The sequence below is a fragment of the Myxocyprinus asiaticus genome, chromosome 2 (assembly GCF_019703515.2).
Source record: "Myxocyprinus asiaticus isolate MX2 ecotype Aquarium Trade chromosome 2, UBuf_Myxa_2, whole genome shotgun sequence".
NCBI lineage: Eukaryota > Metazoa > Chordata > Actinopteri > Cypriniformes > Catostomidae > Myxocyprinus > Myxocyprinus asiaticus.
The window spans coordinates 21,572,396-21,597,386 of NC_059345.1; the positions used below are offsets into that span (position 1 = coordinate 21,572,396).

General features: G+C 38.1%; 1 protein-coding gene across 1 annotated transcript in view; it reads left to right on the plus strand.

Moving 5' to 3' along the window:
* Positions 1–24,991, plus strand: part of dnah2 (dynein, axonemal, heavy chain 2) — a 299,507-nt gene that overhangs the window by 29,023 nt on the left and 245,493 nt on the right. The window contains exon 8 of the mRNA XM_051722679.1: positions 8,452–8,609. Coding sequence (XP_051578639.1) covers positions 8,452–8,609 — 158 coding nt within the window. The remainder of the gene's footprint in view (positions 1–8,451; positions 8,610–24,991) is intronic.

Below are 24,991 nucleotides of genomic sequence, written 5' to 3' on the forward strand. Positions count from 1 at the left end.
ATAAAAAAGCTAAATCAATATTTGGTGTGACCATCTTTGCCTTCAAAACAGCCCCAATTCTCTTAGGTACACCTGGACACAGTTTTTCTTAGCTGTTGGTAGATAGGATGTTACATCCTTCTTGGAGAATTCGCCACAGTTCTTTTATCTATTGTCTCGATTGCTTCTGTCTCTTCATGTAATCCCAGACTGACTCGATGTTCAGTGGTGGGCTCAGTGAGCCAGTGCCATCTGTTGCAGGGCTCCCTGTTCTTCTATTCTATTCAATTAGCAAAAGGAATGGTTGAGAGTCTAAAATGTATATTTCCTATTGACACACTAAAATTTAAGAAATAAATAACCATCTTAAGACAAATGTTTTTGTAAAACATCTTATGTGCCTAAGACTTTTGCACAGTACTGTATATTCTCTTTATATTTTCCACACACATACACATGTTCAGCTTCTGTCTTTCTTTCTTTGTTACTTTCTCTCTCTCTTCTGTCTATTACACACCCACATGTTTCAGCGCCGTGTCTGGTGTACTTTTGTCGGATTAAACCACTGATCAGAGAAATGAAAGAGAGTGTGTCATATCACATCCTCCACTATATGCTTCATCCCCAATAATTAAGCTTTCTTCTCCTCTTTGTTACCTTTTCTTCATATTTAAAAAAAAAATTGTTGGTTTTTTTTTGCTTGTTTTGTACACCAACATTTTTGTAAATGTGAGTGACACCGGACACAAAAGCCTGGGTTTCTACAGGAGCAAAGCCTGTGTGATTCATAGCCAAGTCTGTACTTAGAGCACATTACTGCACACACTTGTCTGTGCTTGCTTAAATACAGTAAATTCTGTTCTCTCATCAAACATTCATGTGCAGATCTTCACAGTTATGAGAGTGAACATTCAGCTATGCAGTAAATATATACGGAAGCCCTGAACCGCACCATGTGTGTGTGTGAGTTGGTTTTTGTGGTTTACAAGGAAATTTTTTTTTAGGTTACAAACTAGTAATTATGAGGGTATTATGCTATAAATATGGTTTGAGGACACCCCTAGTGTCCCTGTAATTCAAACAGCTTAAAAAAAAAAACTAAATGTTTTTTGAAAATGTAAAAATGCGAAAAGGTTTCTTTGAGGGTTAGATTTAGGGGTAGGTGTACTGTTAGGGGTTAAAATATATAGTTTGTACAGTATAAAAATCATTTTGTCTATGGAGAGTCCTCGAAATGGTAGGAGTAACAATGTGTGTGTGTGTGTGTGTGTGTGTGTATGTGTGTACATAACCAAACATAATCATAACCACACTAACCAGTTTTGGAAATTAACTTGACATTAAGGGGCAATATTTGCCCCATAGATTTGATTTTCAGGGTATTTTTTTCTTTATACCTTTTTTGAGGTTTTCTAACCAAATAAAACACAAACTGTGTCTCTGTCATGGGCCCATGCTGGCTGCCCTCTGTTCTTTGTCTGTTTTCTTTCTGTGTATGTTTGTGTTGTACATGTGCATGCCTCCTCATTACCTCTGGCCTCACCCTCTAGCCTAGTTCTCATTATGTTATTTGTCTTCACTTGTTCCTCATGTGCTCTACCTGTATATATTGCACTCCCTTTCCTCTTGTGTTTGTTGGATCGTTTTGATTCCCTTGTTCAGTCAGTGTTTTGTTTGCACAGTCTCCAGTCCGGGTTGTCATTTTGTCTTTCACAGGGTTCCCGCGGATCATTAAAAAGTCTTAAAATGGGTGACGCCATGCAAGGATCGGATGTGTGAATGGCGAGCTCTGCGCACTTTGCTAGTTTTAATACTTTTTATGATATAAACCGTGAGATTCGATACACTCAGTTCCATAACAGTTCTAGGAGGACAATATGTCAGAGAATTCAAAATCCTCGGGCTCTGGAGACATTAAAAGACACTTTTGTGCTCAAACTGACACCCTGAGTAGGCCGCAAGCCAGGGAGTCGATTTGGTTGGAGAGGTACGGGAAATGCAGCGAGAGATGCTGAATATGTCGGCAATGCTGATGAAGGTCATTGCTGACTTGGAGGATCTTGCTGTGATACGTCAGTCGATCACTGCCATAGAGGCAAAGTTTACTGATGTGGTCACGAGGGTGGGTGATGTTGAGAAATCGATTATCTGGAGTCATCGGAGAGGGAATTATTTGCTAATCCGCTAGCAACCATGGTGGATTTGGAGCATGTCTGTGAGAAGTTGGAGGACATGGAGAACTATAGTTGTACGGAATAACGTCTGTATTGTCGGAATTCTTGAGGCCGAAGAGGGTCAGAATATGGTGAAATATCTGGATGGGCTCCTTCGAGTCTGCTCGACATAACAGGCCATAAACTGGAAATTGAGCAAGCTCACAGGGTTCTGGCTCAGCGATCCATGGAAGGAGATAGGCCCCGATCAATTCTGGCCAAATTTCTGAGATAGAAATGTGATATCCGATAAAGATCTTGTTACACGAGGCGAGGTGTAAAGGAAGGGTTTTTTGGAAGAACCAGAGCATTTTCTTGTTCCCAGACTTTGCAAACTCGACGAGAGAAATGTGATCGATTCTAGGAATGCAAGAAACTTTTACATCAATGGAAGGTCACTTTAACACTGATATTCCCAGCCAAATTGAGAATATTTTGTAGAATAACACACCTTCAGGACAATTTTATGGATGAAGCTACATGCTCTTTGTGTTTAGTCTGCTTTTTGGCTAGAGTTTGTTTTATAGATTATCTTTTGCTGTGTAATTCTTTCTCACAAAATCTGTATAGAAACACTTGAGCAATCCGACGGCAAGATTGTCGCAGGGGCTCTCGTAGACGTACATGGAATGTTTGAGTTTGGAGGGATGGACGCCAGTTGGCGCTGTCGTGCGTGGGCTTAATGTGCACGTTTTTCTTTTCAATTTTTTTTTTTTTTTTTTTTGTTCTAGGGGATGTTCGGGCTTTGATTGTTGCACTAATGTTGGAATGTGGTCTTTATAATCTTGTCTTTGACACACAATCTATTTTCTTATATGGCAAAATGCCAAATGTTAATATGAGTGGATTGCCTCTCTCCACGTGGAATGTGAACGGGTTGGGGCACCCCATAAAAAGAAGGAAGGTTATTTCTCTTCTTAAGCGTAAGAAATATGATATAGTGTTTCTTCAAGAAACGCACCTTTCTCCACAGGAAGCTGAAAAATTTGGGAAGATATGGGGTGGGCATTTTTTTATAGTGCTGGCTCGAGTAAGAGCAAGGGAGTCATTACACTGATAAGGAAACATTTACAATTCAACTGTCTCAGACAGAGTAAAGAGAAATTACATTATTGTTTTAGCTGAAATTCAGGGACAAAGTCTTATTTTGGCTAATATTTATGCACCTCACGTCGATGATCAGGGCTTTTTTATAGATCTTGAAGGGATGTTGCAAGCCGCTGGCACCCCTCATGATATAATATTGGGAGGAGACTGTAGTCTTTTGATGGACTCAGTCCTTGATCATAGTGAAGCAAAAGTGTGCAAGCCTCCTAGAACAACAGTGACGCTTCACAGGATGTATAAAAATCTTGGTCTTACAGATATTTGGAGACTTTTGAACCCATCTGGTAGGGACTATACATTTTTTTCATCAGTCCATAAGATTTACTGTAGAATAGATTTTTTTTAATATATATATATATATATATATAAGTCCCTCATTTACATCTGTTGTTGATTGCTCAATTGGAAACATTTTAGTCTCAGATCACACCCTGGTGTGTTAGAGGTGTTGCCACATATGGAGAAAAAGAAATCATATAGTTGCAGCTTTAATGTATCCCTTTTGCAAAATCCTGAATTCCAACAAATGCTAAAAGCTGAAACCAATTTCTATATGGAGACCAACTGGTCCTCAGTATCCTCTGTGGGCGTGGCTTGGGAGGCACTTAAGGTGGTTCTTATGGGCCGGAACATACAGTATGCCTCAGTCACCAAAAAATCCTAAGCACAAGAACTCGTGGAATTGAAACGGAATATTAAAAGTGACAAGGCAGAGCTCAAGTGCCGAATGTCATCTAATGGCCTCAGAGAATTGACCCGACTGAAATACAGATATAAAACTATTTTGTCACGGAAGGTGGAGTTTTGGCTATTCAGGGCAAGACAGTCATACTTTGAGTCGGGGGACAAAGCAAGGAAGCTTCTGGCTAGATATATAAATCAGAGAGAGACTTTTTCTACCATTCCCTCAGTGAAATCTGCTGGTGGTGAAATATTTACCTCGGCCATTGATATTAATAAAGCTTTTAAAGAATATCTTGATCTCTATAGTTCCACGGCTTCGTCTACTGATGAAGATATTAGAAACTTTGTGTAACCATTAGAACTTCCTAAACTGACGACTGAGCAAAAAAATTCTCTTGATTCTGAGATAACCTTGGAGGAGCTTGGCGAGGTAATTAAGGCCTTGCCTACAGGCAAGGCTCTGGAGCCAGAGGGCTTTGCCGCTGAATTTTTTAGATCTTATGCTACAGAACTGGCTCCACTTTTGTTAGAAGTTTATACGTAATCATTAAAGAATGGAAAGCTTCCGCCAACCATGACACAAGCCCAAATCAGTCTGATTCTTAAAAGGACAAAGATCCGAGCGAGTGTAAGAGTTACTATCCAATTTCCCTGATCCAGCTGGACCTTAAAATATTGTCACAAATTTTGACTAACCAATTAAGTAAAGTTATGACATCTCTTATACATATAGATCAGGTGTGGTTTATTCGGGGCCGTAGCTCTTCTGATAATATTAGGTGTTTTATCAATATCCTGTGGTCAGTGTCGAATGATCAGACTCTGGTCGCTGCCATCTCACTTGACGCCGAAAAGGCAATATGGTAGAATGGCATTATCTTTTTAAGATTTTGGAAATGTACGGGATCAGGAATACTTTTATTGGATGGATTAAGTTACTCTATAGACACACGGTAGCGGCGGTACAAACAAATGGATTAATTTCAGATTATTTTACTGTGGATAGGGGCACACGGCAGGGTTGCCCTCTTTCCCCATTATTGTTCTTCCTTGCCCTGGAACCATTAGAAGCCACGATAAGACAGGAGGATGATTTTCCAGGGGTGGTGGCGGGAGGTGTGGCGCATAAGCTTTTGCTTTACGTGGATTATATTTTATTATTCGTCTCCAACCCTACCAGATCTATGCCTTTCCTCCACAGAATTATTAATTCCTGTTCTAAATTCTCAGATTATAGAGTTAATTGGTCTAAATCCGAAGCTTTGGCTCTGACAGCGTACTGCCCGGTAACAGCTTTTCAGCCAGGCACCTTCCAGTGGCCCAAACAGGGCATTAAGTATTTGGGTATTTTATTCCCAGCAAACTTGTATGATTTTAGTTAGTTAATTTTGACCCTTTAGTAAAAAGGTTTTCGAGTGATGTGGGCAGGTGTGCTTCATTACATTTATCTATGATTGGGAAGCTTAATGTTATTAAAATAGATTGTATTCCAAAATTCAACTACCTGCTACAATCTCTCCCTATAGATATCCCCCTCTCTTATTTTAAGCAATTTGATAGCATAGTGAAGTCCTTCATTTGGAATGGGAAACATCCCAAATTACAATTCAGTAAGTTGTATAGGCCAATTAACAAAAGTGGGCAAAGCCTACCCAAGATTTTGATTTATTATTATGCATTCGGTCTCAGACATTTGGCTCACTGGTCGCTTCCGCCTGAGAGAGCCCTTCCGTGGTTTTGTATTGAACAGGAAGTTCTTGCCCCTATTTTGCCATTGCAAAGCCTTTCTATCAAACAAACCGGAGAAGTTAAGTCACACCCCGTTATCTCACATTTGCAAAATTTTGTATGGACAAAAGTTTCCAGAGTGTTTAATTCAGACATTTATTTAAATGTTGCTTCGAGCATATGGCTGAACCCAAAGTATTGTATTAATAAGTCCCCTTTCTGTTGGAGTGTTGAGGTCCTTTGAAAATATGGTTTAACATTTTGGGATTCCCAGGTCTCAATTCTTTAGGTATTTACAGCTGCCCCACCTGCTTGGTACTATTTTTGGGAGTAGCATACACCCCCCCGAAAGCGGCAGATACTCTGGGAGTGGTGATTACTGCTTTTGGAAAAGGTCATGAGGCATCAGTGTATTACTCCCTGCTACTTCAGAGTGTGGGGGACGGCGCTTCAACTTCTCTCAAGAGATTATGGGAGAAAGATTTAAACTTGGTATTGAAGGAGGGAGTGTGGGCTAGGATTCTAAAAAACATCAAGTCTACATCTAGAGATGCAAGGGTGAGCCTTATGCAATTTAAGATTTTACATCGATTCTATTGGACCCCCTCCAGATTGTATAGGCTTTGTCTTAAAGACACACCCACCTTCTGGCGATGCTAATCAGAAGATGGGGACACAACCCATGTTTTTTGGTGGTGTGTTAAGATCCAAGAATTTTGGTTGAGGGTTCAGAGTTTTGTGTGTGACATATTGGGCACTCAAATTAAATTTTGCCCCAGACTCTGTATTTTAGGCGATGGGGCAGTCATTAATACAGGGGATAAGCACATAAAAAATTGGGTCCTAGCCGGTGTTATGATTGGCAGACAGGACATCCTTAGGGGATGGTAGTCGGCTGGAGCACCCTCATTACAGGAGTGGTGCACAGAGATGGGCAGGGTGGCAGCATTTGAGGAGGTGTCACATAGAAGGCTAGGTAACTTGAGTTGTTTGAAAAAAAGTGGGTCAGTTACTTGGTATTTTTGGAGGGCTCTTGGGGAGGGGCAGTGGATAGGGACTTATAGTTTTAAATGTGTATATTTATTATTATTATTTTTTTAATAACTGTATATTTGTATTTATTTTAATTGTTTATATTGTAATATGTTTTAGATTATTGTAGGAGTGCACATTTCATTTTCCTTATCTGTTTGAATGAGCAGCTGGAAGCAGTGAAGTGCAAACATTTCAAAATAAGAGTCCCCGTTGTATTTCAGCTTGTTATTGGTATTTTAAAAGACTAAGAACATTTCATGTAGGCTTTAAAAACTATTGGCAGATTAATTTCCTTTCTTTCAACACATTATCGAATCAGCACAATCCAATATCGGTCGACCTCTAATTTGTATTTATTTATGTAATGGTACATAAACCAATTTTAATGTGATATATATATGTGGAAAACATGTCTTAAGTATTTTAAACATGCATATATCCTACCCTGTTTTAATGATAAGCAATGTTAAGGCCATGTTGAATGTCTGTTTAAGTAAGAGTCTGTGATACATGATTTATTTTGAGATTGTGTTGGTTTGTTTTGGTATGGGGATATGGTATTACTTTTATTTGTTCAGGTCTTGAAAAAGGTCTTAAAGTCTTAAATTTGATTTTAAGAAATCTGCAGCAAGCCTGTTTCGGTTGTAAAGTTTGTTATTGTTTTACTTTTCAGTTTTTCTCTCCCTTTTGAGTGTTTTGGTTTCCCTGATTGTATTGTTTTATCAAATAAAGTCTTTATTTTACCTCATTGGGTCCTCATTCCTGATGTATTCCGTGACAGTCTCATCCGTTTATATCAAATACTTCAATTTAATCATTTCATTAATACAGATTCTCAGGATTGAGAATTTATAACCTCTTACCCTAAAAATTAAATCAACATCAACTTTTTTTTTATTTGATAATATATAACTAGGACTATAATAGACTGTTAAGAACTATTTCTTGTTCTGTTAAAAATAAAAAACAGAAGAATTCATTGCAGGGTTGCCCCAATATTTTGAGGGGCATGTTTGTCACTGTCTGGCATTTTTGCTCTGAGCCCCCATTTAATTTCTGACCTTGACACTAGTGTACATTCAGGCAAGAGTCAAATATTTTATGAAAGCAAATTTTTTCGAAAGGTTTAAATGAGTTCAAAGATATTTTTCATGAAAGTCAGGTGTCACATTTTTATCAGGCAATTCCATATATGTGTACAGTATATTAATTACAATATTTGTTGTTTCGATATTTTTATATGTTACCTTTTTCATTTGTTGTTGTTGAATTAATTGTTCAGTGCTTTATACATTTTTCACTTTTCAGATTTTGCGGAAAATAGATTTATTGAGAGGCATAGATTTTGTTTTTGTGGTTGTGATGGGGAGGGTGACGGGGAACGTGTTCCAGCAAATGTTCACATGAAACTTATGCCACTGGTTTAATGGCAGATTCCATTGTGACAGCTAACCCCATATAGTGTGACAACATGCCCCACTTTTGGACATCACAAAAGGTTAGCATGTGCTCAATGAACTATCTTTTTTCCTTGGAAAAAACTGTGGAAAATACTTTTTTGGCTAAGCAGAAATCGACTGTCAAAAACAAACAAATTGGAGTAAGAAATGTGAAAACTAACCGCAGTTTCCCCTGTATGTATGGTTGTTATTTTTGTTTTTTATTAGAGGTATTAAGACACTGTGCTTTGTGTGTCTTTTTGTAGATGAGTAATGAGATCATCCATCTGTGCTGTAGAGCGATCTCTCTGGACAGGATCTTCCAGGGTTACGTGATCTCCAGCATACAGATTCTGAAGGACTGTATCCAGTGCTGCCTGGCCTGGAAGGAGCTCTACCTGCACACCTCCCAGCTCCATCACAAGTACAGCAGCATTGAATCACAGTTTCTGAATTGTGCTCAGTACCTTACACACTCCAGTTATAACTGCACTGTGGTTCCTCTGTATTACAGCAGCACCCTTTACTTTACACAACATAACTCGGAATATAGAGTAATTTCAAATACAATTAAACTTCTTCAGTTAATTATTTCTGCTTAAACTCTGCTTAGTACTATTTCATACCATCATCACCACCACAACTACTATTACAACCATTACCACTACTATTACCAACATTATTAGTACTATTATTAGTACTGCTACTAGTAGACTCTGTATTATTACTATAGCCACCACTTCTACGACTACTAATACAACTATTTCTACAAAAACAGTTTTCTCTGTATTAATACTAGGTATAGATCAATACAGTATATAGTGACCAGACTGATTTATTGGTGGATATTTGGCCATTCCTAATTGGCTGATTACCAAAAGTGGTCATTCAGGTGTCATTTCCAATTTTGAATAAATATTGGGTAAAATAAGTTTTCTTTTAGATTTTTATATATAACTTATTTTCTATCATTTAATTGTATTATAAATATGGCCATTGTATCAGCCATCCGCAATGGCGCACCCTGCTCTCTATATATTGAAACTGGCCATTTAAAAACTCATATCAGTCAAACACTAATTACTACCTCTACTAATACAATCAGTGCCATTATTGTTAATATGACTGTAAACTTTAGCATTCCTACTATATTTCTCTGTACTACTGCCACTAATTATATGACCATTACTGCTAATATTGCTGCTTCCTCTAGCACTTTAACTATGGTTGTCTGCATTACTACTACTACTAAATATCTTGCTGAAAAGACCAGCGTAGACCAGCATGAATTTCCATGCAAGTTTAGGTTGGCTTATGCTGGTTTGGTGCTGGTTTATCAGCAAAGCCATGCTGTTCAACAGCAAAAAATGCTGGCCAACCAGAATAGTGTTTCTGACAAAGTTTGTTGACCAAGGAACCTTTGCTGATTAAGCTAGATAAAGGGTTAGTTCAACCAAAAATGAAAATTCTCTCATAATTTACTCACCCTCATGCCATCCCAGATGTGTATGACTTTCTTTCTTCAGCAGAACACAAATGAAGATTTGTCGATGAATATCTCAGCTCTGTAGGTCCATACAATGCAAGTGAATGGGTACCAAAATCTTGAAGCTCCAAAAATCACAGAGGTCAGCGTAAAAGTAATCCATATGACACAGTGGTTTAATCAATGTCTTCTGAAGCGATTTGATAGGTGTGGGTGAGAAACAGATCGATACTGTAGTCAGTGTTTTCTATAAATTCTCCTCCCTGCTCAGTCATTCTCCACTTTAACTTTCACATTCTTCTTGTGTTTTTAGTGATTCACATTCTTCATGCCAACGCCCCCTACTGGGCAGGGAGAATACTTTCTAGCAAAAATTGACTTAAATATTAAATGGACCCTGTTTCTCACCCACACCTATCATATCACTTCTGAAGAAATAGATTTAACCTCTTGAGTCTTATGGATTACTTTTATGCTGCCTTTATGTGCTTTTTGAAGCATCAAAATGTTGGCACCCATTCACTTGCATTGTATGGACCTACAGAGCTGAGATATTCATCTAAAAATCTTAATTTGTGTTCTGCAGAAGAAAGAAAGTCATACCCATCTGGGATGGCATGAGGGTGAGTAATTGATGACAGAATTTTCATTTTTGGGTGAACTAATCCTTTAAGAATCCTAGTGGGGACACTTGCAAAATAGCATCCCATGCTGGGTGCCACCCTCAGAACAACATATGATGGTGAACAGCAGTGCTGGTATTTTAAACAGGCTAATATGACTATTACAATTGCTGCTACTACTACTGCTTCCTTTACCAGTTTACTATAGATGTCTGCATTACTACCACAACCATTACTGCATTTCTGCTGCCACAAATACAACATCAGCATTACGGCCGCTGTTACTGCTGCACCAATGGCTAGCAGTTAAACTGCTGCTACTTCTACTGACACCTCAGCTGTTACCAGTGCATGAGCTTTTCTTGCACTCATCGGTCAGCTCGGGAGTCAGCTGTATACAGTCAGCTATCAGTTTCAGTTCAGGTCTTTCTTTCTATACAGTTTCAAATACAGACAACACTTTAAGCCTATGTTTTATTTACTGTCCTCCCTTCTTTGTGTCTCTCAGCTTTAAAGCATTTTCTCTGCCCCTCATTTCTACCATCCCTGGCTCCACTTAACCCACCTAGCCATCTCAACCTCTCTGCACAATACTGTACCTGCTCTCTTTCTCTCCTGTGCGCAATGGAAGTGATACCGCCACACTACTAAATGAAGGTGCCATAGCTAGGCTGTGATTACTGCCCTTCTGCCAAAAAGAACAGCATTTTACGGTGTGATGACAGAGTTTCTTCTTCAAAGTGATAGCAATTTACTGCCAAATGACAGAGGCTACAGAATCCATTTGAAAGGAGCTCTCTCAGAGTCATCGGGAGTTTTATATTGCACTTAGGTTTAGGCTGACGCTTCTCTTGATGCTGTGAAACTTTGCAATAGTGTTTCATCATCATGTCGCAGTAGAATGTAGTGTCTGCTTCATAGTTTTTCACTGTAAACGATAGCATAACTCATAATGCTGTGATGTTGAATGATGTTAACAGTGTAGCAAATGCTGGACTTTTGAAGTTGAATGTAACAGATTTGGTGGGAGGAATACTTTATTCTGTTGTAGAAACATTTATTTCCCCAGCAAGCTAAGCAACAACATTCTTCCTCTGCCTTCCCTATAGGATACAGTCAATCAGTTTTGCCTTTTTCAGACAGCAAAGGGCTCTAGAGATTTTGTGGAAAATAATGTGCAGTCAACCAAACAAAACACAGTGTTCTCAGTGGGTTACACCCTAAGGTGTCTCACATTCACCCAAATGCTGCAGTTTTTAAGATTTTACCATCTCGGAGTCTGTATATAAGAGAGAGATAGTGGGCCTTCAGTGTAGTGGGCCTGCTGGTTATTATTTATGACAGTGGTCTTAATTTGTTATGATAGAACTAGAAGATTTGCTTTGCACCACAGATGTTTGGGTCTCCAATCTTTTACTTGAGTAGCTGACCCCATCTTTTAAATTACAACCAGTGTTCAGAAAGCACAAGGAACAAGCTATTCCACCTCTCTGACCAAGGTCTTGCCTTCTGGTACTGAACTGTTTACAAGGTTTAAACAATTTTCTTACAAGGCAGCATAGAAACTAGTGATGTTTCGTTCGTGTATGAATCAGTCTTTTTTTAACAAATCCTTTAGGTTTACGAATCTGTGAGATACTTCAATGGAAAGGAGGGCCCGGAACACAGGTCTTCAAAAACAGGCTGGTTTATTTAAACAAAAACACGGGCCCCACGGCCACACCGCAAAATCAAACTAAAGTAACAATCAGGCCTCACGGCCACACAGTGAGTCAGTCTTTCTTTTTTTGGCAGCAGACACACCAAGCTTGTGTTCTGACTCGCTCTCTCTCTGTCTTCTGGCGGTGGCGTGGCTGTTTATATGCCGCTCTCACCACGCTCACTGGAATTAGAGACAGGTGTTAGACATAATTAACTCAGGTGTAAGCGCCCTTACCGCTTTCTCTCCGGACGGGCGCTCGACCATGCCCCCGCTGCCACTGAATCATTCGTGTTCACCTTCATACACTGACTCATATTTCTCGTTCACTGATGTCTCTCCCTTACAAAGCCAATGAGCTCTATTTTGAAGCGCGAGACTGCTTTGGTGGCTATTCTCGCCTTTAAAGACTGACTATAGCATGAGCCAATAGCATTCGAATGTGGGCTGTAAAGGAGCATATCTTTTGTTTCACCTGCTGAACGAATATGTCCCTTCACTGAACCAGTCGAGTCGATGGTTTGAGTCTGAACGAAATGTGACTCTCGTTCATGAACGAAATGAATTTACTGGTATACTTGCTCGTGAACTAAATTAATGAATCACTCAGTCATCTCATTCATGAAAGAGGGTCTGCTGACTGACTGAACGAGAGGAGGCATGTCGTTAGTTCAGTTCAGGAAAAATAAGGCCTGCTTTCTTGTCATTTGAGGCGAAAATGGTTATGGTGTTTAAACTCTGACTATAGCTCGAGCCAATAGCATTCGAGTGTTGGCTGTGAGTATATAATTGGTTCAACCCACTGAACGAATACACTCCTTCACTGAACCAGTTGTCATTTGATTCTGAATGAGTCGAGACATCTCATTCATAAACAAACTGAATGTACTGATACACTCGTTCATGAACAGAATGAGCTTACTGGCTAAACTAGAGGAGGAGGCATGTTGTTTTGTTCAGTTCGGCAATCTCATTCAACAAGAAAAAGGGCCAGATGAATTAAGAATAAAAGTGAGTGAAGACCACACATACTTGAAACTCATTCTTATTTTTTAGGCTAGGATTGTTGTCTTTTTTTACATATCTTGATTAAAAGTCATGCTCAGCAGTACACAATATGATAGATGTGCTTTGTTGTCATTTGTGGGGAAAAGCTTATGATGCTTAAACACTCCGCAGTGCTGAAGTCACAATTGTAGACACGCAAAGTTAATAAAGAATCATTAGACTTGTTCTGGTCGTGAATGACTCTCGCTCCTTCCGAATGTCCGAATATCTACTTCCCTACTATATACAGTATTATGCCAAAAATAGTATGCCAATGGAGGGTATGTCTGAATCCTCAGTATTCATAAAACAGGAAGCAAGAAATACCCGAATGACCTACTATTTCTGGCGAGATTCTGAAATGTGGATCGACTGGACACTTTAATATTCCATTATGCATCGAGATCTGGGAAGACATCACATTCAAATTGCTGGATTGTCACCATTCATTTTAATTGTATGGAAGATCAATTGCAATGTGTGTTCTCTGAAGTGTTCATTGATAAGCCACTGGGTTAAACTATTTTTCCCCATTCAACGTGAAACTTTTCATCCAGGTTTTTCAAACAGCTTGAGAAAGTAAGCCTTGTGTTACTTTGCCTTACTTTAAAAAAAAAAAGTCTTAACTTTTTTTAATGAAGCTCCATGTAACATCTCAATGTTATGAGAGTGTGGAAAAATTAAAGTGTTTTCATGCAGCCGAGTTAAGGCTGCTCTGTGCCTGATCTAAATTCTGTGTTAAGACACATTGCCGCATAAAAGCCAAACTAAATTATGTCTGCTCTGACCCTCCTTAGCCCACTAGTAATAAAGGCAGTTCTAATGCTGCTTTGGTTCTGTGTAAATAAAATCAGAGCAGCCTTAAACTTTGTTGTTGTCATGATATAGCATATATTTTATAATTTAGTTTAACATTTAAAAGCATACTTTCAGATTTTTATTAATTTCATATTTCTGTATTCATAATTTTATATTTAAAACATTAATCTAATTGCATTATTTATGCAATCATTCTTGCTGTGTAAATGCATTTATGCCATTTACAGTCTGAGCAGCATTAAACAGTCTGTGTAAATACACCTAAATGCCACTTGAGATTCAGCTTCTGTGCAACCTTTGCAGTGTAAAGATAGCTTTAGTTAGTACACATACAGAGATGTACAATGAACTCAAGTGTATGTGTGATAGGTGGTTTACCTTCTCTAGCTCACACTGCCTGTCTTTCTCCTGTGTCTCAGAGTCAGCTGGCATTTTCTTGCTACTCTTACTGAAGAAAAATGCAATATCTGCTGTACTTCATTTTGATTTCTTATACTGATATTCTATACATACACCTATGCAAAAGCAAAACATATCAGCCTTACTGCAGCTGCAAGTTTTAACAATAGCAAATTAATGTTCTCTTCAGTAGAGTTTAGAATGTGTTTGGTATATCTAGATTTATCTTAAATAAACCAAGAACCATAAAACATTTTAGTGATGAATTTTGTGTTGGCATTGTGTTTGAGTAAAAACAAATATTTCATGATACAAAATTACTAAAAACACAATTTAACTTAGTTTTGTGACACTCAAAATTAACGTGTTAACTAGTTTCTTAAACTTAAACTAAATTCCTAAATTAACAGATCAAAGCCGCCAACAGTTTGTAGTGTAAAGATGTCCATAAAGAACAAATACATGACCGTATATATACAGTCAAAATGAGACAATCATGTCTGGCTCTTGTATTGTTTTGTAATGTTATGGAGTATGTTGGTATTTGGAAGAAAGACAACCACCCACCACACTCCCACTCCCTAATTAAGGTAAAGAAAAAAGTCCTTATCCTTTATGGGATAACTCACCCAAAAATGAAAATTCTGTCATTATTTTCACATGTTCCATAACCGCTTGACATTCTTTCTTCTGCGGAACCCAAAGGAAGATGTTAGGCAGAATCTCTGGAACTGACAGCCTCAGTCTCCATTTACAGTACTTTTATTCTGTGGATTAAATATGAAATGCAAGTGGATGGTGACTGAGGCTGTCAGTTCTTAACATTTTTGTTCCATGGAAAAAGGAAAGTTAAACTAGTTTAAATAAAAAGGTGAGCAAATGATAACAGAATTTTTATTTTGGGTGAACTATCTCTTTAATAATCAGAACGGAGTCTTACTATATAAGCTTGTGATAATGGAATCATTATAGGAGAGCATGCCAGTATTGTATTTATTATGAGGCATTTGTTGTTGTAGTACCATTAATGGTCTGCCTGCTACAGCAATAACAGCCTGCACTCCTGCGGCTTGGGCTGGTGGCAGCACTCGAAGTGAATCAATTGCTGCTCTCAGTAAATTCAATACAGAGCTGCAACTAAAAACTTAAGGCACGGCAGGCCTCTGGCATAGAATTTCATTGTCCCTGCTTGATGATGTATTGAGTGTGGGTGTGAATGGCCTGTGTAAAGCAGACAGCGTTAGAAATGGGTAATGGTAAATCTGGATCGAGATACTCAAGGTTTGGTATTAAGCAAAGCAAGACCCCTTTCTAGTTTCAGTTTGAAGGGGGAGACCATTGCGTGCATAAACACACACACACACTCACACACACATCCTATCTTAGTCCTTCAGAGTTTAGTTCTGGGGCAATGTCTTAGAGGTTTGGGGTATGCAGTGGGGGGATTTTAGCTGTCATACGTGCATGTGTTTGTGATAAACGCATTGTGAGCTGTGGAATACTTGCTCTAGGAAGCACATGCACTTAATGTCTTACATTGTTACCATCACTGTGTTGTTCATTGGCTCTTTTATAGCTCACAACAGTGCCACACTTGATGCTTCTGTGTCAAATAAAAAAATAAATTAAAAAAAGATTGATCAAAGCTGGTCGTCAACGCTATCAGTTTGGACAGCCATGAATCAAAAGATCACCTGTGTTTTTCTCCAAAGCAGTTTTTCTGGGTCGTTTGTATAAGCAAAGATGGTTTAGTTAACCTCATGGTATATATGTGTGTGTTTGTGTGTGTGTGTGTGTATGTTTATGTGTGGGGGGTTTGGGTGATTTACGAGGACATCTTTTTTAGGTTACAAACTGGTAATTACAAGGGTATTATGCTATAAATGTGGTTTATGAGGACATTTCTAGTGTCCCCATAATTTAAATCACTTATAAAACATACTGAACAATGTTTTGTTTTTTGAAAATGTAAAAATGCAGAAAGTTTTTTGTGAGGGTTAGGTTTAGGGGTAGGTTAGGGAATATAATCTATAGTTCTTTAATAATGAGATATCTTTAATAAGATTATTCTTACAAAACATGTCAAGAAACTAGTCCTGGTCATATTTAACCCAAAATCATAAAAAAAAAAAATAAATGATTATATCACATTAAATAATATTATAATAGTATTTTGCATTAAGAAATTAATTTATCCCCCAGTTTTCAGAACCATAATTTTTAATTTTATTATTCCTATAGTTTTCAGTCATGATTCTCATTACCTTAACACAGTATTTTACATTACAGTGAAAAAGATGTTATTGTACAATAATAATTAAAAAAAATAACAAATAAAAAAATAGGCATAACCAAAGGATTACTGCTACATTACGATGTATAAATGCTTTTTTCACATTGTTGTATTGAGAATATCATAATAGCCATCTTTTTTCACGTGATGGTAATGACAATTGGGGGGTAAAATGTGCGTAATTGTCATGAACATAATCTCATAATATAAAAATCTTAAATTCTCTAAAAATAGGCTTCCTTTTCTACAGTTGAAGTCAGAAGTTTACATACACTTAGGTTGAAGTCATTAAAACTCATTTTTTAACCACTCCACAGATTTAATATTAGCAAACTATAGTTTGGGCAAGTCGTTTATGACATCTACTTTGTGCATGACACAAGAAATTTTTCCAACAATTGTTTACAGACAGATTGTTTCACTTTCAATTGACTATATCACAATTCCAGTTGGTCAGAAGTTAACCGTGCCTTTAAGCAGCTTGGAAAATTCCAGAAAATGATGTCAAGCCTTTAGACAATTAGCCAATTAGCTTCTGATAGGAGGTGTACTGAATTGGAGGTGTACCTGTGGATGTATTTTATGGCCTACCTTCAAATTCAGTGCCTCTTTGCTTGACATCATGGGAAAATCAAAAGAAATCAGCCAAGACCTCAGAAAAAATTATGAACCTCCACAAGTCTGGTTCTTCCTTGGGAGCAATTTCCAAATGCCTGAAGATACCACATTCACCTGTACAAACAATAGTAAGTATAAACACCATGGGACCACGCAGCCATCATACCGCTCAGGAAGGAGATGCATTCTGTCTTCTAGAGATGAACGAAGTTTGGTGCGAAAAGTGCAAATCAATCCCAGAACAACAGCAAAGGACCTCGTGAAGATGCTGGAGGAAACGGGTAGACAATTATCTATATCCACAGTAAAACGAGTCCTATATTGACATAACCTGAAAGGCTGCTTAGCAAGGAAGAAGCCACTGTTCCAAAACCACCATAAAAAAGCCAAACTACAGTTTGAAAGTGCACATGGGGACAAAGATCTTACTTTATGGAGAAATGTCCTCTGGTCTAATGAAACAAAAATTTAATAATGACTATCATTATGTTTGGAGGAAAAAGGGTGAGTCTTTAAAACCACAGAACACCATCCCAACCGTGAAGCATGGGGGTGGCAGCATCATGTTGTGAGGGTGCTTAGCTGCAGAAGGGACTGGTACAAAATAGATGGCATCATGAGGAAGGAAAATAATGTGGATATATTGAAGTAACATCTCAAGACATCAACCAGGAAGTTAAAGCTCTGTCGCAAATGGGTCTTCCAAATGGACAATGACCCCAAGCATACCTCCAAAGTTGTGGCAAAATGGCTTAAGAACAACAAAGTGAAGGTACTGGAGTGGCCATCACAAAGCCCTGACCTCAATCCGATTGAAAATTTGTGGGCAGAACTGAAAAAGGGTGTGCGAGCAAGGAGGCCTACAAACCTGACTCAATTACACCGGTTCTTTCTGGAGGAATGGGCCAAAATTCCAGCAACTTATTCCAGCAAACAATTTTAAGGCAATGCTACCAAATACTAACAAAGTGTATGTAAACTTCTGATCCACTGGGAATGTGATGAAAGAAATAAAATCTGAAACAAATAATTCTCTCTACTATTATTTTGACATTTCACATCCTTAAAATAAAGTAGTGTTCCTAACTGACCTAGGACAGGGAATTTTTTCTATGATTAAATGTCAGGAATTTGAAAAACTTTAAGTTTAATTGTATTTGGCTAAGATGTATATAAACTTCTGACTTCAACTGTATATACTGTATAAAATATAAATTCTTATTTTTAGATTGGACATTTTCTTTAGACAGTGGTAGCACAATTGTTTCTCCTAGACAGTAATGAAATTAAATAGAGAACAAATCGAGACTTTTGCTAAAAATGCAAAATAAAAATAAAAACCTATAGTAATCTCACATGTCTCCTCTTCTTAACAATGTCAAAAACTGCTTAGATTTGCCCTGATAGTCTGCAGTCACAAGAGATTTCAATATTAACTTAAACATTTCTCATCAAACTCTTTTCTTTTTTTCATTAGGTTTATTGATTTACAGAGTTAATTATGTTAGATTTTCCATACAATGCCTTTAAAGGTTGCCCAGTACAGAGTAGGGCACTCTGTCCGTGTTTGAATCGTAACCTTCACGGTCGTCCCAGACATTCTTCTGTATAATGATGGATTGGGCCCGAATCCTTTCAGGCCATCTGAATCACAAATGACCTCATGAAATATTTTTCATGAATGGAATCATTGCCATGGTGCCACCATTGCCAACAACTGCTGAGAAAATCGTGCTTTGAAAGAAAGATATGGAGATTGTTTTAGTGTGTATGCGTTTTAAACACACATAACAAACAAATGTGTGTCTTAACTGGTCACTGAGTCACAAAGAGACTTCAAAACTCATGAGTTAACAGTTTGAAACAATCTTACGAATTACTTGCTGAGATTAGAGTGATTACTGCATTAAATTCTGACTGGTTAAGTGTTGTATGTTTATTTAACAATGTGTAGATACACATTCACAAAAGAGTTTTGCTGTGATGGACTTATAAAAAAAATATGTTTAAAAAATAGTATGTATTTAGAACACTTATTTTAGGAGGCTTGAAAACAATTGTTTTCTGGTCTCTTTTGATTTAATAGTTTGTTTGGTGAAAATGCTGTCAGTTGTTTGCTTTTCAGCTTTCTCTCTGACTTCTTTCTCTTTTGTTTATCTTTTTGTAAGTACTTAACCTCTTAGCCTGATCTTCTTGCACGTTCTCTTTGTGTGTAAGTCAACATCTCTAACCTTGCTAGAAATTGTAATAGAGTTTTATCTCATGTCATGATTCATGGTATGGTGTAACTCGTTCAAAGGGATGTGACTCTGGAGCCAGAGAGCGTGTAAGAGAATAAACATAAAGATAGCTTATCGTCTGTAATCTCTGTTACCGCCTGTGCCTGACATTCACCTCTGTGTCCTCCTGTGTGTTTAGTCAGTGCATTCATCCTTATAGGCCCAACGACGACCTTCTCTGAGACCTGCACCATTGGATCATCTTTCTCTAATCACTTTCTCTCTCTCTCTCTCTCTCTCTTTCCCCCTCACTCACTCTCTCAGAACAACCGTGTTCATCTCTTTTCATCTGTTATCCTTAGCTGATCCCTCTGTAAGTTGTACAAAAGTTGTCCTCCCCAACCTCACTTCCTCTCTTTCTTTTGCATATCAGGTGTGTACTGGAGCATTATTACCCCCGTATGAGGGGCTCCATAAGCCCTGTTTTAATTAGCCACCAATTTGGACGGATTTACGGTTTTCCACATGCCAAAACATTCTTATTGGCCATTTATCCCTGCGGTTAAAGGGCATAGCTGTCAAACTGACCACAATTCACGCTATATTAAGTGTTTTGCAGTGAACTGAGCAGCCTAGCACAGCTCTGTTCCTTCCCAAATAGCATGGGCTAACTGGTGATTAAGGATTTAAAAGACGAAGTGGAGATGCCCATGCTGGGTGGTCCTGTAAATGATTCAGGAGAACTGATTGCTGGTGTACGGCTCGCCATCATTTCAATGTGTATTTGAATTGCAATCATTAAAGCTTAGCTCGCAGTTCAATTTAAGATCTCATCCTCTGCTCTGATGAATATAATCTCTGTGAGGTAATCATAAGGCTGAAATCGTAATTTATTCGTTTCACCAAGCATCAGTTATTTTTTTCTGTTTAATAATACATATAGTATTACGTTTTATCTGGTATTTATTTTTTTATTTTTTTTATCATGAAAGATGAAAATATTTTTTTTGTGTGTTATGAGTGGAGACCTTCCAAAGAACTTATGTGGTGGCATGTCATTACCTATGGTGGCCGAGAAGTGCACAACACAACCAAATTAGCAAAGCAAATTAAAGCTGAAAACACAACTTAAATAAGCCACAACACAGCGAAATAAAGCCACAACATAACGAAAAAGCCATAGCACAATGGTAATAAGCCACAACACAATGAAATTAAGCCAAAGCACAGCAAAATTAACAGAAAATAAAAAACAATTTAAGCACTGTACATTTTAAGTCATGTGGCAGTGTGACTCAATGCAATGAGAGATTTTGAGGCTGCTCGGTAGATGCAGAGAGCTGCGCGTACCACTACAAGAGTTCCATGTTGAGCATTTCCCACACGGATGAGTGCTTTGTCATCCGATTGGGGACTATAGCCTGCATTCAGCACATTTTCCGGGGAGCAGGATAGCTTATAAGAGCTGCCATTATGCAAAAATTGTCTTCTGCTGTTGTAGCCTATCCACCTCAAGGTTCGACGTGTTATATATTCTGAGATGCTATTTTGCTCACTACAATAGTACAGAGTGGTTATTTGAGTTACTGTAGCCTTTCTGTCAGATCGAACCAGTCTGGCCAATCTCTGTTGACCTCTCTCATCAACAAGGTGTTACCATCTGCAGAACTGCCGCTCACTGGATGTTTTTTGTTTTTGGCACCATTTTAAGTAAACTCTAGAGACTGTTGTGCATGAAAATCCCAGGAGATCAGCAGTTACAGAAATACTCAAACCAGCCCATCTACCAACAATCATGTCACGGTCGAAATCACTGAGATCACATTTTTTCCCCATTCTGATGGTTGATGTGAAAATTAACTGAAGCTCCTGACCCATATCTGCATGACTTTATGCATTGCACTGCTGCCACACAATTGGCTGATTAGATAATTGCATGAATAAGTAGGTGTACAGATGTTCCTAATAAATCGCATTGAGTTCTGGTAGAAAACCTAACAGGTATTGACGAGAGCACATAAGGACAAATAAGCACAGCATTTTTATAACTATTTCTTTTCTGATCAATTTGTTGTGTTGTATCTTATTAGTTTCATTGAGTTGTGGCTTAATTTTGTTATGTTGTATCTTATTTCCATTATGCTGTGTCTTTTCCGTTGTGTTGTGGCTTAATTTTGTTGTGTTGTATCTAATTTCCGTTGTGCTGGGGTTTTTCCATTGTGTTGTGGCTTAATTTCATTGTGTTGTGGTTTATTTCCATTGCGTTTTCATCTATTATCTGCTTTGCTAATTTAGTTGTGTTGTGCAACCCTCGGCAACTGTAATTACCCCATGTATGCCAGTACTGAAGCTACTAAGAAATTGTGAAACGCAGGAAAACGTATTCTTCCAAATGATAAATGTAATGGTGTATCTTGACATTAGTTTCTAATCAGGTTTTTTGCTCAAATAAAGCTATTGCAGCTTCAAAGAGCTTTGATTTGTGGGGAGATTGAAAAGGAAAGACAGAAATGGCCAGTTAAAAGGTCTGTTTCCATAAGAGGACCACTGTCTTGTTTTCCTGTATACCCTTAAATCCTACTCACCCGCATGTCATTCCATACCACAAAAGCATATTCTGAAGACAAAAACATACAGTGACCATGGCTGTCAAGCTAAAAAGATACACAAACAAACAAACAAACATAAAAATAACCCACACAATTTGTGTGCTATATTTCATGTTTCCTGAAGTTGTACAATAGCTTTGTGTGAGGAACGGACCAAAATTTGTATTTGTTATTTACTGATAATCTTCCCCTCCGCTTTAGTAATCAAAGCTCTTTCACCATCATTTACACTCGTTCCAAACCCCAAAGACTTTCTTTCTTCCATGGCATACAAAAAGAGATGTTAGGCAGAATAACAGCCTCAGTCACCATTCACTTTCATTGTATGGAAAAAGAAGGAAAAAAGAAGAATGAAAATGAATAGTGAATGAGGAATGCCATTTTTCCTATCATCATCTTTTGTATGCCACGAAAGAAAGTATGTTTTTGGAACAACATTAGAGTCAACAACAGTGACAGAATTTTCATTTTTGGATGAACTATCCCTTTAACTTCTGACAGAGATCCTGGGGAGAGATCACTCAAAACCAGGTCATGCATCTGGTCTCTCTTCCTGCAACTAAATCACTCACTTTACACGTACTAACACACCTATCCTCTAATGGCACTTTTCTACTGCGCGTTATGGTTCGACTCGACTTGACTCTGCTCGCTTTACTTTTCTGAGCTTGCTTTTCCACTGCAGTTTAGTGCAGCCTCAACGTGGGTGGGATTATAGGCTGATCGTCATAGTTGTGCCACCTCTACTGTCGTAGAGCTACTAACGTACTCCTTGGCTACTAACGAAAGGAACATCTGCACCTCGTTTATTGACCACGGCGTGAGTTTGCGCACAGACATTTCTTTTTACAATTCGAAAGTTGTGTGAACAAATGATACTGCTATCGCTGTTGCTAACTTTAAAAGTAGTGGGTTGATGTCCCGTGTCGCAAATCCAGTGACGCTGGTAGTGACAATTCTCTCTGACCAATCAGTGATCTGCAGGGTTTTGACGTCACCTTTAGTATCGGCTCGGCTCACTTGGAACCTCGACCAAGGTGGTACTAAAAAAAGTACCAGGTACTATCCACAGTGGAAAACCCCCAAAAAGCGAGCAGAGTCGGGTCGAGCCGTACCGTGCAGTGGAAAAGCCCCATAACAGAGTCAACCTGATAAAGGCTTGCTGTCTTTCTCTCTATATACAGTTGAAGTCAGAAGTTTACATAAACATTAGCCAAGTACATTTAAACTCAGTTTATCACAATTCCTGACATTTAATCATAGAAAACATTCCCTGTCCTCGGTCAGTTAGGATCACTACTTTATTTTAAGAATGTGAAATGTCAGAATAATAGTAGAGAGAATGATTTATTTCAGCTTTTATTTCTTTCATCACATTCCCAGTGGGTCAGAAGTTTACATACACTTTGTTAGTATTTGGTAGCATTGCCTTTAAATTGTTTAACTTGGGTCAAATGTTTTGGGTAGCCTTCCACAAGCTTTTCAAAATAAGTTGCTGGAATTTTGGCCCATTCTTCCAGACAGAACTGGTGTAACTAAGTCAAGTTTGTAGGCCTCCTTGCTTGCACATGCTTTTTCAGTTATGCCCACAGATTGAGGTCAGGGCTTTGTGATGGCCACTCCAGTGCAGCTTTAACTTTCTGGCTGATGTCTTGAGATGTTGCTTCAATATATCCACATAATTTTCCTTCCTCATGATGCCATCTATTTTGCACCAGTCCCTCCTGCAGTAATGCACCCCCACAACATGATGCTGCCACCCCCATGCTTCACGGTTGGGATGGTGTTCTTTGGCTTGCAAGCCTCACCCTTTTTACTCCAAACATAACGATGGACATTATGGCCAAAAAGTTACATTTTTGTTTCATCAGACCAGAGGAAATATCTCCAAAAAGATCTTTGTCCCCATGTGCACTTGCAAACTGTAGTCTGGCTTTTTTATGGTGGTTTTGGAGCAGTGGTTTCTTCCTTGCTGAGCAGCCTTTGTAAACTTCTGACCCACTGGAATTGTGATTAAGTCAATTAAAAGTGAAACAATCTGTCTGTAAACAACTTTTGGAAAAATTACTCATGTCATGCACAAAGTAGATGTCCTAAATGACTTTCCAAAACTATAGTTTGCTAATATGAAATCTATGGAGTGGTTAAAAAAATGAGTTTGAAAGATTTCTACCTAAGTGTATGGTTTTTTTTTTCTTTTCTTTTTCAATTAACACTTTTTATTGACTCCAACAAATGGAACAGAAAAACAAAACATACATGTACAGAATCAACTTTTAACCCCCATTATTCCCTTTCCCCCTCCCAATCACCAACCCCACCCTGACCCCCAACAAACATCCCTGTGGTCAAAGCTAAAATACACACACAAAGAAACAAAAAAGCACAAAAAAAATAAAATAAAATAAATAAATAAATATATATATATATATATATATATATATATATATATATATATATATATACTGTATATACAGGTGCATCTCAATAAATTAGAATGTCATGGAAAAGTTCATTTATTTCAGTAATTCAACTCAAATTGTGAAACTCGTGTATTAAATAAATTCAATGCACACAGACTGAAGTAGTTTAAGTCTTTGGTTCTTTTAATTGTGATGATTTTGGCTCACATTTAACAAAAACCCACCAATTCACTATCTCAGAAAATTAGAATACATCATAAGACCAATAAAAAAAACATTTTTAGTGAATTGTTGGCCTTCTGGAAAGTATGTTCATTTACTGTGCATGTACTCAATACTTGGTAGGGGCTCCTTTTGCTTTAATTACTGCCTCAATTCGGCGTGGCATGGAGGTGATCAGTTTGTGGCACTGCTGAGGTGGTATGGAAGCCCAGGTTTCTTTGACAGTGGCCTTCAGCTCATCTGCATTTTTTGGTCTCTTGTTTCTCATTTTCCTCTTGACAATACCCCATAGATTCTCTATGGGGTTCAGGTCTGATGAGTTTGCTGGCCAGTCAAGCACACCAACACC